Source organism: Caretta caretta, chromosome 3 (genome assembly GCF_965140235.1).
Source record: "Caretta caretta isolate rCarCar2 chromosome 3, rCarCar1.hap1, whole genome shotgun sequence".
NCBI classification, from domain to species: Eukaryota; Metazoa; Chordata; order Testudines; family Cheloniidae; genus Caretta; species Caretta caretta.
In genome coordinates this window covers 14,427,419-14,442,357 of record NC_134208.1, presented here as the reverse complement: position 1 = coordinate 14,442,357, position 14,939 = coordinate 14,427,419, and the positions used below count along the sequence as shown (strand labels likewise).

Genomic DNA, 14,939 nt, shown 5'->3' with positions numbered 1-14,939 from the left:
TAGTCAGAAGTAAAGAAAGGGAAACTCTTTGTCCAGCTATCTGGAAGGAAAGGGGTGTTGTCCCTTTAAGGGCTGTCTTCGGGGGGGGGGGGGAAGAAAGGGGGGATGAAGGGAGAAAGGGATGGACAGAAAGGACAGGACGACTTTGGAAGCAAGTTTTTTTCCCCTATAGTAATTAAAATGTGTATTTTAGATAAAGGGGGTCTTTTGAAGGATTTATTTAAAAAACTATGTCTGAAGATCCAAGCATTTAAGCTAAATATGATAGTGCATCTAAAAATCTATGCAAGGATTTTTTAGAGATGTGATTTTCACCAACTAATGAAATATTTTTAAAGCAAATTTTAAACTAAGGTCTTGTAGACGAACATGTTCTGAGTAAATATTACAGTAATGCACAACTGCTTTTATCAGTAAATTCAGAGACTGACAGTATATACCTGGGCATTGGCAAATGCCTGTTAAACGGCTTCATTACCACTTGACTTTAACAGTTTCAGTGTTGTGCTAATAGATCTGGCAGGCTGGAGGCTTTTTCACTTTTAAGTTACTAGATGATCCCCTCAGGAGTAAGAGTCACCAGGCTGCAGCAGCCAGCTGGGAGCCTGCAGGAAGGGTCAGAACAGGGATAGGAAGAGGCGGTGCCCCAAATTTTCAGGTGCCCTTCGCAGCCGCATATTCTGCATATGCCTAAGGACAGCCCTGACTGCAGTCAGTCATTAGTAGCCATCTGAAGAAAGAACATTCTGAGGTCTGAGTAAAATATGTTACACTTAATGTGCTCCGATGTTTTTCCCTGTACTATATCTTACTTGGCTACTAAGACTTTCACAAGCTATGTGTAAGCGGGGGAATAGTCCCGCTATTGTGGGAAACTTTCCTGGTGCACTACCCCGGTGAAGTGGGCTAGCGAAAGGATCCGAGTCCTCGCTCCCACTTCCTTTACCGAGTGACCTCCCTGCCCTTGAGGACTCCCCTTCCACTCTCCTGTCTGGCAGAGTCCCCGTAACCCCAACAAGGGTGAGCCCAGGATTCCTGGGGGTCTTGACCCCCAACCCTGTTGTGGTCACCTAGGACAGGGGCTAGGGTGTCCCCACTCTGGGGTACTCTCTCTGCACCGGGCACTTCTCTGACCCACTGACCATTACATTCAAGTTAAAGCAAATGCAAGTTATTTAATCAACAATTAATTTTAAAAAGAATAAGGAAAAATGGGAAAGGTTAAAGGAAACATCAACCCGCTCTGTGGCAGGGAACACCACAAACAGTGTCTCTGGAATATCAGGGCAGTTCACAGTCTGTTCCTTGTAAGTCCCAGGCCTCCTGCTCAGGCCCTGACTGTGCTGTAGGGATGCTGTGGTTTGGACACTAACTCTGGTGGTGGCCACATGCTCTCAGGCTCTAAGTGGTAGGACTCTTCTTCCCAGTGTCACCCCCGCCTGTCGGGGTTACGATCCAAGCCTGGCCTGCAGAGCCTCTTGGCTGAGGCATCTCCCTGTGCTGCGCCTGCTGCCCAGGGTCCCCCTCGCTCTCCCCAGATGCTCACCACACCCAGCTCCAGACCCAGCTCCACCACTCTGTCTCTGCATTGCTGCTGCTGCTCTGCCTCCAGCTCCCTGGGCTGCTTCTTTGGCCCCTCTGTCTCTGGTTGCTACAGCTCTGCTCCCAGGACAGGTCTGCTCTGCAGGCTGCTTCTGTGACTCTGCTCCCAGCACTGACCTGCTTCCTGGGCTGCTTTTCTGGCCCCTCTGGCTCTGGTTGCTGCAGCTTTCTTTCCAGGGCAAGTCTGCTCTCTCTGGGCTGTGCCTCTGGCTTTGGGGCTGCAGCTCTGCTCCCAGGACAGGGTCTGCTCTCTCTGGGCTGCTTTTCTGGTCCCTCTGGATCTGGCACATCTCTGCTCCCCAGCTCATCTTGGGCCCCTGCTTTCTCCTTAGCTCAGCCCCACTCCGTCTGACCCAGGCAAATCCAGCTCACACAGAGGACAGGACCTCGCTGGCCTCCTGACTCTCTGATTAGCCTGCTCGCCCTGTCATTCAGGCTGACCTGGAGCATTGGCCTCTCCCCATTGTTCCTGGGGACTATCAGTCTCAGGGTCCTGATTTCCCATAGACCTTTCCCTTTTTAGTACTGGGAGTTGGCCAACCAAAACACCCCCACTGAATGTTAGTAAGGGCGCAACAGTCCCCTTACATATATTTTACTGTCCTACACACTTCCTTCTATATATTGATCAATTAATTGAGATGTAAGCCACAGATTCCACAGCACTGTTTTTCCTTCAGTCTCCAAGATTGTGCATCTTTTCCATCATACTTAACTTCTTATTTTTCCAAATCTTCTGATTTCTCAATCAACAGCTGCTTTGCTTTGTATGAGGACAGCTCAGAAAAACAGTGCTGGTACAGAACAATGCTATTCTTAGTTTTTCTATATTATTAACAGCAACATTTGTATTTGCTGCAGCAGCAAAAAAGCTGGGGCCCACTCTGCCAGGTGCAGTATAAACATAATAAAGGACAGTTCTAGCCCCAGTGGCTTACAGTCTAGTGCAGAGGTGAGCAAACTGTGACCCGCAGGCCGGCCCCTCCTGCCCAGCCCTTGAGCTCCTGCCCGGGGAGGCTACCCCCCCCCGCCCCTACCCTCCTGTCCCCCCTCCCCAACAGCCTCAGCTCACCGTGCTGCCAGTGCTCTGGGCGGTGGGGCTACGAGTCCTGTTGGGTAGCGCGGCTGTGAGAGCCTGCCCTGCCCTGGTGCTCTAGACTGTGCGGCGGCGTGGCTGCCAGTCCTGGTGCTCTGAGCGGCATGGTAAGGGGGCAGGGGAGGTTGGATAAGGGGCAGGGGATCCCAGGGGGGCAGTCAGGGGACAGAGAGCGGTTGGATGGGGCAGAGGTTCTGGGAAGGCAGTCAGGGGACGGGGAACAGGTTGGGCTGGATAGGTGTGGGAGTCCCAGGGGGCCTGTCAGGGGTGTGGATAGGAGTTGGGGCAGTCAGGGGACAGGGAGCAGGGGGGGTTTAATGGGGATGGGGCTTGAGGGGGCGGGTTGGGGCAGATAGGGGGCGGGGGCCAGGCTGTTTGAGGAAGCACAGTCTTCCCTACCAGGCCCTCCACACAGTTTCAGAACCCTGATGTGGCCCTCAGGCCAAAACGTTTGCCCACCCCATATCTAATGAATTCCATCTTTCTGTGAAAAATTAGTTTCCCCTGCCCAAATTTATAGTACATAACCTGTGGTGATGGGACAATACTGTGCCCAAATTATAGTGGCACAGAAACCAATGGCAAGGGATTGACAGAAAAAAGCAAGCTAATTAAGAAGAGAAAGAAGCTCCTCTTCAGAAGTTAAACAGCTCAGCTATAACCACCACCTCAGCAGTGCTCTCTGACCCTGCTAGGACAAGGACTGAAACACAGGTTTGCATAATGGTGTGAAGTAGGTGAGTGAGCAAGCTAACAATTATGTATTTCAAAAATATATTCACTGGCATATATTAGTATGTATTGAGATGAAAAAAAAAGAGAGAGGGAAATACGACACACACACACACACACACACACACACACACAAAGAAATGCATATGACTTGTTGCAAACTTAGTCAAAGTAGAAAACAGACATCAAGCATGTTTCCAAAGCACAGTAATTATAAATGCACAAATAAAGAAAATATCCCATTCAATTACACTGTCTTTCTACCATCTGTGCTGTAATCTTTTCTCAATTCATCAATACATATATACCATTTGGCTGTAGTTAATCACATTTAATCCTTTGGAACATGCAATTTTTGTACTATTACATTTAGCTATGAGGAATGCTCTTACTCAAAATTGTTTTTGTGACCTAGTTAAAGTCTTAAAACAAAAAAATGTCAGAGGACAATCTGGATATCACTGCTTAATATCAGTTTAGACAAGCTGTAACTTCTCCTCCATATGCTTTTAATAGGAGACAGTCAGAGTTGGTCAGAGATGGCCAAAGTTCTAATGGGTATTATCTGTAATCCCAGCCGTCACCTTCAGCCTCCAACTAAAACCTCTCCAGCGCATCATCAAAGATCTACAACCTATCCTGAAGGACGATCCCTCACTCTCACAGATCTTGGGAGACAGGCCAGTCCTTGCTTACAGACAGCCCCCAACCTGAAGCAAATACTCACCAGCAACCACACACACCACACAACAAAAACACTAACCCAGGAACCTATCCTTGCAACAAAGTCCGTTGCCAACTCTCTCCACTTATCTATTCAGGGGACACCATCATAGGGCCTAATCACATCAGCCATATTATCAGAGACTCGTTCACCTGCACATCTATCAATGTGATATATGCCATCATGTGCCAGCAATGCCCCTCTGCCATGTACATTGGCCAAACCAGACAGTCTCTATGTAAAAGAATAAATGGAAACAAATCAGACGTCAAGAATTATAACATTCAAAAACCAGTCGGAGAACACTTCAATCTCTGGTCACTCGATTACAGACCTAAACGTTGCAATACTACAACAAAAAAACTTCAACAACAGACTCCAACGAGAAACTGCTGAACTGGAACTAATTTGCAAACTGGACACCATTAAATTAGGCTTGAATAAAGACTGGGAGTGGATGGGTCATTACACAAACAAACTATTTCCCCATGCTTATTTTTTCTCCCTACTGTTACTCACACCTTCTTGTCAACTGTTGAAAATGGGCCATCCTGATTATGACTACAAAAGTTTTTTTTCCCTCCTGATGATAATAGCTTACCTTAACTGATTACTCTTGTTATAGTCGGTATGGCAACGCCCATTTGTTCATGATCTATTTATATCTTCCTACTGTATTTTCCACTACGTGCATCTGATGAAGTGGGTTTTAGTCCACAAAAGTTTATGCTCAAATACATTTGTTAGTCTCTAAGGTGTCACAAGTACTCCTCGTTCTTTTTGCTGATACAGACTAACACGGCTACCACTCTGAAACCAGCCCTATGCTTGGCATCCAATATGTCCTGAAGATGACTTTCTAATGTATTCACAGGAATCCAAAAGTCAATCTCATGTAGATCTCTTGCCTCCAGCAAATCCTCAGCTATCTTTTGCTCTGTCCTTCCCACACACTACTTTTAACACATCTGTTGTATATTTGGCAGACTTAGCTATGTGGTTATAAAAGGTAACTACTGAACACCACAGGCCTAAATTCCACTCTACTGTAAACGGTCACAAGTCCTACTTTGTGGACATAAGTAGGACTTGTGTAGGACCTGAGCTGAATATCACCCTTTATTGGTCTGTCTTCACTAGACAATTACACCAAGTTAGAACAAAACCTTACCTACCATGACACTGGCCACAACTTTGCTATTATTATAAAGAGTGACAAATCATATTCAACACTGTATCAGCTGGTCATGGGTAAAGCCTGGCTAACTAATCCCAGTTAAGCATATATTTTCATGTTAGTCAAGGTGCACACCTTTTATCTTATGGATACTGCAGGTAAACCTTTCAAAAAGGCCTAAGTGACTCAGGACTCTTATGTATTTTGGACAATTTTTACAAGTGCTTAACTGGAACTTCTGAAAGCATGTTTACCCTGAAAATAAGGCTATTCTTATTTTTGTGAATTACGTATTTTATTTATAATTCATCCTAAAACTTTAAAATACACTGCAAGAAAAGCAATAGTCTAAACTGTTTCTCTTTGTGCTGTTGTAAACCAGAGGTCCGCTTAACCAGGAGATCTTCAATGATCTAAAATTCAAAAAAGAATCCTACAAAAAGTGGAAACTAGGTCAAATTACAAAGGATGAATATAAACAAATAACAGAAGTATGTAGGGACAAAATTAGAAATGCCAAGGCACAAAACGGGATCAAACTAGCTAGAGCACGGGTGGGCAAACTATGGCCTCGTTCACCCCATCAGACGTTTTTATCTGGCCCTCGAGCTCCCGCCACGGAGTTGGGTCGGGGGCTTGCCCCACTCTGCCCACCCAGCGCACCCCAGCCCCCGACTCACAATTCCCTTGATAAGCACCATCTTCCGGCACACATCGCCACACTGCACAGACACGACTTCATCTTGCTGTTTCCAGGATCAAAACCCCGCCCCTATTTGGCAGTTCCCCGCCACGTGGCAGTGCACCCAATCCCTTCCTGGTCTCCAAGCTGGGTCAGGTTGCAAAAGTGCTTTGGAGGACAGGATTAAAATTCAAAATGATCTGGACAAACTGGAGAAATGGTCTGAATAAACAGGATGAAATTCAATAAGGACAAATGCAAAGTACTCCACTTAGGAAAGAACAAATCAGTTGCACACATACAAAATGGGGAATGACTGCCTAGGAAGGAGTACTGTGGAAAGGGATCTTGGGGTCATAGTGGACCAAGGTAAATGAGAGCCAAGAGTGTAACACTGTTGCAAAAAAAGTGAACATCATTCTGGGCTGTATTAGCAGGAGCATTGTAAGCAAGACACAAGTAGTAATTCTTCTGCTCTACTCCACGCTGATTAGGCCCCAACTGGAGTATTGTGTCCAGTTCTGGGTGCCACATTTCAGGAAAGATGTGGACAAATTGGAGAAAGTCCAGAGAAGAACAACAAAATGATTAAAGGGCTAGAAAACATGACCTATGAGGGAAGATTGAAAAAAATTGGGTTTGTTTAGTCTGGAAAAGAGAAGACAGAGGGCACATGATAACAGTTTTCAAGTACATAAAAGGTGGTTACAAGGAGGAGAGAGAAAAATTGTTCTTAACCTCTGAGGATAGGACAAGAAGCAATGGACTTAAATTGAAGCAAGGGAGGTTTAGGTTGGATATTAAGAAAACTTCCTAACTGTCAGGGTGGTTAAGGACTGGAATAAATTGCCTAGGGAAGTTGTGGAATCTCCATCATTGGAGATTTTTAAGAGCAGGTTAGACAAAACACTTGTCAGGGATGGTCTAGATAACACTTAGTCTTGCCATGAGTGCAGGGGACTGGATTAGATGACCTCTCAAGGTCCCTTCCATTCCTATGCTTCTAAAATCAAAAGAACAAGAAACATAATTCAAGCACACATCTACATGGAAGATGCACCTTGCTTTAAAATGGAGCCAGCAATCTGAAGTTAAATGTTACTAGAGCGATCTTCATCTAACCTCACAGCTTTCTTCAGAAGGAAAGAAAGGTGTTATGCCACTATCAGCCATCGGCCAAGAGAGTGTTTTAAAACAGAAGTGAAAAAATTGATAATTTGTATCCTAAAATCCATTTAGGTCAGGCTGCAATCTACCGAGACAATGTCTGGCGCTATAGATCTGGGTTCTGTTTTTTGGATTGGTTGCTGACTCATCACATGACTTTGGCAAGTCACTTAATTTTTCAAAAATGCAGTTTACCTTTCAGCAACATTACATCTATTTTACAATGTCATCAGAGAAATAAAATTGACAGCTTGATTTTCATAGGGCCTGAGCACCAACAGTTCTTACTGAAGTTAATGAGAGAAGTCAGCATGCACCTCTTTTATAGATCAGGCTGTTAATGCTTGTATAGAATTTTGCAATCCTAAAAGGTGCTATAAAACTGAAAAATATTATTAAATTAGTGAACAGATCCTTGTGTCTGAACAGGAGCAGTTATTTTCTCTGAGGCATTAGTGGCAACATAAAACACAACGGAACCACCAAGTCAATTTCACATATGTGCTGATGGATACTATAGATTAAGTATTTGTGGCTGTTTGGTAGCCCATTGGCCTCATAAATTTAGGTGTGCATTTCTGATCAAACTCTATGAGGCCAATGGATAGAAACAGATTTTTTTAAAAAAAATCTGAATTTTCAAAATAAGTAAGTGTAGGGGGTAAATTTTAATATGAAAGAAAGAGCTACGATGCCAGCTAATCAGGATTTCTTTCTGAATGCACTAACAATTTACCACTAGATTGTCATTCTTAAATAGCTGCATAATTGTCATTAAAGCAGAACTGAGTAACAGATTGAAACCTGGGCTTCATGGTTTCTGAGTAAGATGCATGGAAAACTAAAGTAGATTGGTGAAATCACAAAGGAACAAAATTATTGTAAACTAGATTGTTAAATCTGGAGAATGTATGATTAATGACATGTGACAGACTACATCTAGCAGGTCTGATATGAGTTCATTTAAATAATTGGTCTTGCATATTTAAATTGGTATGTTTCTATATCCTGAGTCATGCCACATGTAAAGCATCTTTCTCCCTTTGTGTGATAATGAAGTACTGCACAGGGAGTTTACATCTGCTAGCTCCAGAAAGGAAAATATTAACCCGCAATGCGTAAGAAGTTGGTGTTCTCAAGAGTCTGACTGGAAGAAAGTACAAGCATTGACAATGAACCTTTTCAAAGACGAGAAGGAAGATGAGGAATAATTAATTCCATACTAAAGAGGTACATGAAGAGACCATGGCCTCACATTTGTGCATTTCAGAGTTGGAAGAGAAATGTAATCACTTGACAGCGGTTTTATCAAGTGTTCTCATCAGACCCTCAAATATAAAGCTGGTCTTTGGGAGAATAAAAGTATGCTCTCTGTAAACTGAATGAGGATTGACCAACATATTGTTCTGGGACATGTTTCACACCTCTCTAGGATACTGACCTAAGACAACCTTTGAACTTTGGGTCAGACAAATTAAGTTTTTTGCTGAACCATAGATAATATTTTCAATACTCTAACATATGGGTATCACTTCTGAAGCAATATATTTGGCTATAGCTTAAAGCAGCTTTTGTCACTACCTTTGTATTATGCTTTCCTCTGTTACTGCAGTTTACCAGTAACAGCTGATTATACTTAAGAAATCTTTACTTGGCTTTGGACTTCTACTAATTGTGTCATTTACTAATACATACTTCTGAGAGAAGCTATATCTGACCTCAGGAGACAGATGGAAGTAACCAATGTCCTCCCTATAAAGTCTGAGGAGGTTGTGATCAACCTCCAATTGTGAGGGTCCAGTTCGTAATGTGGGGAGAATCAAATGACCTGAACAACACCAGACAGACACTGTTATAATGAACATGGGCTCCAATCCCAGTCAAGTGGGTAGAACCTTGCACTCAGTCTTACACTGTTGAGTTAAAAACTACTGTTAGGTTTTGTTGCTCAAACCATATTCCTAGTAGGTCTAGTTAGTTATTTTCAAACTATTTCACACTAACAGATCTCAGTTTTTACAAAACTTTCCATTACTTTGTAACTAAATCCATTTAGTTTTGATTACTCAGATTCAAATGCAATATTATATATTCATTTTATTTTCTTCTACCTCCACAATTTTAAATTCCGCTAAGAGTCAAATCATCCCACATCCCTGTTAAATTTAATCTGAATGTTGAAAGGTAATTTAGATAAATATGTAGGCTCACCTAAAGCCCATCCAAGAACTGAAATCCCAGAGATAATTTTCCATCAGCTGTCACTGACTATTTAAATCATTTTGTTCATTTCACAGAATCAATGTGTCATGTTCATAAAGGTCAACAAGAAAATGTCAATACTCATTCACCCACATTTATTGCAATGCACCCATATCAAATAACTACTGGAAAATTAGCAAAATGGAGGAAGAGGGAAACAAAGTCATTTCAGACTCTGTTTTAGAAATTCAGGTTTCTTTGACAAGGATTGTGACTCATATTTGCATCGTACTGGCCTATATTTATAACACCAGTCATTTCATTTCAATGGGTTCCAAACTGTTTAGAATCTAATCTGCTGCTTCTGCCAGGGTCAGAGGCTGGCATCTTCTTCCCTCCCCCTCTGCTCATCTCTGCAGGGGTGATCCTTTCCCTGCTGTTCCTGGGAGTGTAGGTAGCTGGGTTCTCTCTTATTCTGCATTCCAACCATATATTGCTCTGTTAGTTTAAACATTAAACTGGCCCTTATGTCCAGAGGCCTCACTGGCTAATAGGAGCAGGATGTGACTCTACTGGACACTGATTGCTGTTTATTGGAAGGGTCTTGCAGTGCACCTACTGCCTATAGATAATCCTTAATTGCTAAAGGGTTTTCTCCATAACCTCTCAAAAGGCAGGGGACCCACACACATGGGGTTTGTTAATCAAAAGTAAGGTTCTATAGTGATGTGTTTACTAGTGGCACATTCATCTATTAGATGAAACATTCCAAAATATTCTTCTGCACAGGCATTAAGTAGTGCCATTGATTATTAATCTCTTATTAGTCTATCTACTTTCCAGTAAACATTTGTCCACATTTCCATACTAGTCAGTGCAGTTCTGTTCAACAGCACAGTGCTTAAGGACAAGTATACTGCAGGACAATAACAGAGCTACAGAGAACTAACTGGGGAATTATGATGATGACATTAACTCCTGTGAGGTCCAATATTACCTTCCAGTGATGTTGCCAACTCCAAGAGTTGTGATGACATGCTTCAGAGGGAGTTGTGACAAGCTCTCCTCTTTTGAAAGGAGATCTGTTTGCACATATGGTTGTTGCGGATGAAGTAGTGGTAGAATCAGAGTGAAGATGGAAGGCTAAAGATCTGCTCTAAGGATGTGGATAGGCAATTAAGTTTGATTTGCTCATTTTTGGCCCATCCACATTATTAAGGGGCACTTTCGGCACTGTGACTGCATTAGAAACCTCCAGGAGCACAGGCAGAGGACAAACGGGAGACAGTCCAAAGACCAAAACTCAGCTTGAAATAGCAACTAAGGGTATGTCTATACTGCAATAAAAGACTTGCAGTATGGCCGCAACTGGTCTGGGCTCATGGGACTTGAGCTGCTGGGCTTTAATATTGCAGTGTAGACATTTTGGCTAGGGCTGAAGCCTCGGCTCTGAGACCCCCATGAGGGGGAGTGTTTTAGAGCCTGGCTCCAGCCCGAATGTATGCACTGCTATTTTTAGCCCCAGAGCCCAAGCCCCACGTGCCTGAGTCAGCCGACTCAGGCTCCGAGACTCAGTGTGGTGGGTTATTTTTAATCGCAGTGTAGACATAGCCTAAACCATTGTTAATGTGGCTGAGATGAGAATGGTGAATGACTACAGAAGATGCTTTACTACTTGAGACAAAGACAGCAAGTGCTTTTGAATAAAGTAGATACGAGTTTTCTATATTAGTCAGAAATGTTTTCACACCAATTTGTGGTGCAAGGAAGGAGGAAAAAACAAACAGAGTGTGATAAGATTTTTTTTCTCCATCCCTTTTCACATCTCAGCCACTTTTCATGCTCTCTGACCCGTAAAACAGCAAAGCAGTACATCAAGGAAACCCGTTCATAGTCTGAAACTGACAAGAGCTTGAGCTGTAAACAGAATTTGTGTCAACAGCAACGTTTTAGGGGAAATTTTATTCCCAATATTGCCCTTGAAAATAAATTAATCATAGTTTTAAGAGACTGAAAAAGTAGATGTATTTGGCTAACACCACCAAACCACAGCAAAGGGTATGCCCATCTGGACCTCTGAAACACACACCTTCATGGTCAAGGATATTATCCTGCATTAAAAAAAATGTATCCCATTTAAAAGCCAAAAGGGTGTATCTATCTGTGATGTATTAAATAAGGCAACTTACATATCCAAGAATTATTGGAAAAGTTGAAAGAAATAAAGGGAGTGGATGTGTCATTACACAAAGTAAAACTATTTCCCCATGTTTATTTTTTCCCCCTCTCCTGTTCCTCGCACGTTCTTGTCAACCGCTGGAAATGCCCATCTTGATTATCACTACAAAAGGTTTTTTTTCCCCTCTCCTGCTGGTAATAGCTCACCTTAACTGATCACTCTCGTTATAGTGTGTATGGTAACGCCCATTGTTTCATGTTCTCTGCGTATATAAAATCGTCCTACTGTATTTTCCACTGCATGCATCCGATGAAGTGGGCTGTAGCCCATGAAAGCTTATGCTCAAATAAATTTGTTAGTCTCTAAAGTGCCACAAGTACTCCTGTTCTTTTTAAAGGGAAACAGTCAACTTTTAACACTGGTTATGTTTTCCAACTTTTCTTACTCTACCTCATGCGTGCTGCTTCCACTGCCAGTGCCAATAGGTTGCCTTGACCTGTGGCAGCACATTCTGTTAGTGCAGTGAGACACTGCTGGGCTGCTGCTTCATCTCTGCTTGCTTTTACCTTAGATGAAGGAGAGAAAAATACTCAGTTTAAGTAAGCAACTATAAGGCAATCAGGAATTCCAATATGAGCCTGGTAAGGTTCCCTGGTCGAAGATGCCTGTATTGGAATCAAATAAGAATACAGCTATCATCAGTATGTTGAAGGTCGCTACTCTATTGTTGAACCTCCTTGGTGCAGATACTACAAATTATACCAAACTGAATTTTTTCTTTTGTCATCTTGACAAATATCCAGCAGAGGTCATGATCAGACCAAACTCATCTCTCTGTGTGTGAGGGAGGATTTGAACCCAAGCATCCAATGGTAAAAGGCTCGAGAATCCACTACATCATTTCCTTCTTGCTGGAAAGAGCCATGGTTTAATTTAAACTCAGTTTAATTTTTGTTTAATCTAACTAAATAAGGAGAGTAACAATAAGCAAAATGCAAAGAACCTAGATTTCAGGAATCAGCCTCAGAGGAGAAACTGAAGTGCTACAGACAGTGTCCGTCTCTAAATTGCTGAGTTTAAGAACAGTTTGGCGCTCTTAAAAATGTTTTTTTTTTTTTTGGCAAATAAAAAATTCACTGAAGAAAATTTCACAAAGAGCTACTTAAAATACAACAAGAATTTGCATTTTCAAAAAAGTACCACCTACCTTTTCAAGCTTCTCAATCTGCTTGGTTCGGACTGAACTGTTATCAATAGCCAAAACTTCAACTGTCTCTTCTTTTTCTAACTGGTACTTGTTTACTCCAACAATTACTTCAGAACCTGTTGATTTCCCACACAAAGATCAAGAATTTAGGCTATATTCAAAACTGCTGAGCTTTTTGGAAAGGTTACAATATTTTATATAGCTAGGTAAGTGATTGTTTGATGTTTTAAATGAAATACTATGTATTTTAGGCAGTCCTACCTTCCAAAGCATTTAAAACTTCTCTCAAGAAAGGATTTAAGTTTACACTTGTCACATTTTATTATGAAGATGATCAAATGTAAGAATATTTGACTTTGTGTTTTTTATGCTGAAAAGTGACATGTAAAAATGGCATGTTCTTTCTCCTTAAATCTACCTGCAGTCAGAATCACATCTACTTACTTTACTAAATATTTTTAATGACAGGAGCATCGTATGTAAGACATGGGAGATAACTGTTCCACTCTACTTAGCACTGGTGAGGTCCTAGCTGGAGTACAAGGTCTAATTTTGGGCACCACACTTTAAAAAAGGTGTGAACAAACTGGAGAGAGAGTCCAACAACAAAATGGAGAGCAAAAAATGAGGAGGAAAGGTTGAAAGAACTGGGCATGTTTAGTCTAAAAAAAGAGAAGATGGAAGGGGGACCTAGTCACAGTCTTAATAGGTAAATAGATACACAGACTATGCTCAGAGATTGTGCCACACTCAGAGAAACTGTGAAACCACCTGATCAACATCCTCTACAGCAAACAGGGAAAGATTAAGAATGAGCTCTCAAAACTGGATACTCATAAAAAAAACCAACCTTCCACACAAACTTCCTCATGGATAGATTTTACAAAAACTAGACAAGTCATTTCCAACACAAACTTTGCTTCTCTACAAAGGAAAAAGGACACTAAGCTATCTAAACAGCTACATGCCACAAGGAGCCACAACAGTAGTTCCCTTAACCCACCCAGCAATATCGTTAATCTTTCCAGCTATACTCTTAGCCCAGCAGAAGAGTCTGTCCTATCTCGGGGCCTCTCCTTTTGTCCCTCCACCCCCACAAACATGATACAGTTCTGTGGTGACCTAGAATCCTACTTTCGACATCTCCGACTCAAAGAATATTTCCAGCACACCTCTGAACAACATACTAACCCACAGAATCCTTCCTACCAACGCTACAAAAAGAAGGATTCTGTGTGGACTCCTCCGGAAGGTTGAAACAACAGACTGGACTTCTACATAGATTGCTTCCGTCGATGTGTATGGGCTGAAATTGTGGAAAAGCAGCATCACTTGCCCCATAACCTCAGCCGTGCTGAACACAACGCCATCAACAGCCTCAGGAACAACTCTGACATCATAATCAAAAAGGCTGACAAAGGAGGTGCTGTCATCATCATGAATAAGCTGGAATATGAACAAGAGACTACTAGGCAGCTCTCTAACTCCACATTCTACAGGCTATTATCCTCTGATCCCACTGAGGATTACCAAAAGAAACTACACCATCTGCTCAAGAAACTCCCTGAAAAAGCACAGGAACAGATCTGTGCAGACACATGCCTAGAACCCTGACCGGCGTATTCTATTTGCTACCCAAGATCCATAAACCTGGAAATCCTGGACACCCCATCATCTCAGACATTGGCACCCTAACAGCAGGATTGTCTGGCTATATGGACTCTCTGCTCAGGCCCTATGCTACCAGCACTCCCAGCTATCTTTGAGACACCACCGACTTCCTGAGGAAACTGCAATCCATCGGTGATCTTCCAAAAAACACCATCGTGGTCACTATGGGTGTAGGTAGGTGGAATATGGAAGGGGGGGCAGAGGAGAGGGGCTCTGTGAGCTGCACTTTAATGGTAAAAGTTGGCTACCCCTGTTCTATACACATCTTAAATTACTACTGAGCAGAAGTTCTCAGACTGTGGCCTACAGTGCATGTGAACACTTTCTGGGGGTCCATAAGATTCCCCTGTTTTGCCTGCAAAAGTTGTGCACTTATGAAGACTTTGACCAATTTTAGTATAGATACACACATGATTTTTTAAAAATTGGAAAAAGGATGGGGGGGAGGGAAGGGACTGGATTGCTAAGTATGATGGGTGTGGAAACTTTCATCTCTAAAT

The 14,939-nt window shown here is 42.4% G+C and overlaps 1 protein-coding gene across 3 annotated transcripts in view; it reads right to left on the bottom strand.

Annotated features, from left to right (window-relative positions):
- MMUT (methylmalonyl-CoA mutase) overlaps positions 1-14,939 on the bottom strand; it is a 33,932-nt gene that overhangs the window by 5,715 nt on the left and 13,278 nt on the right. For all 3 annotated transcript variants that reach the window (XM_048845728.2, XM_048845730.2, XM_048845731.2), the window contains exons 8-9: positions 12,769-12,884; positions 12,012-12,127 (exon numbers count right to left, since the gene is read on the bottom strand). In XM_048845728.2, the coding sequence (XP_048701685.2) occupies positions 12,012-12,127; positions 12,769-12,884 (232 nt within the window). The remainder of the gene's footprint in view (positions 1-12,011; positions 12,128-12,768; positions 12,885-14,939) is intronic.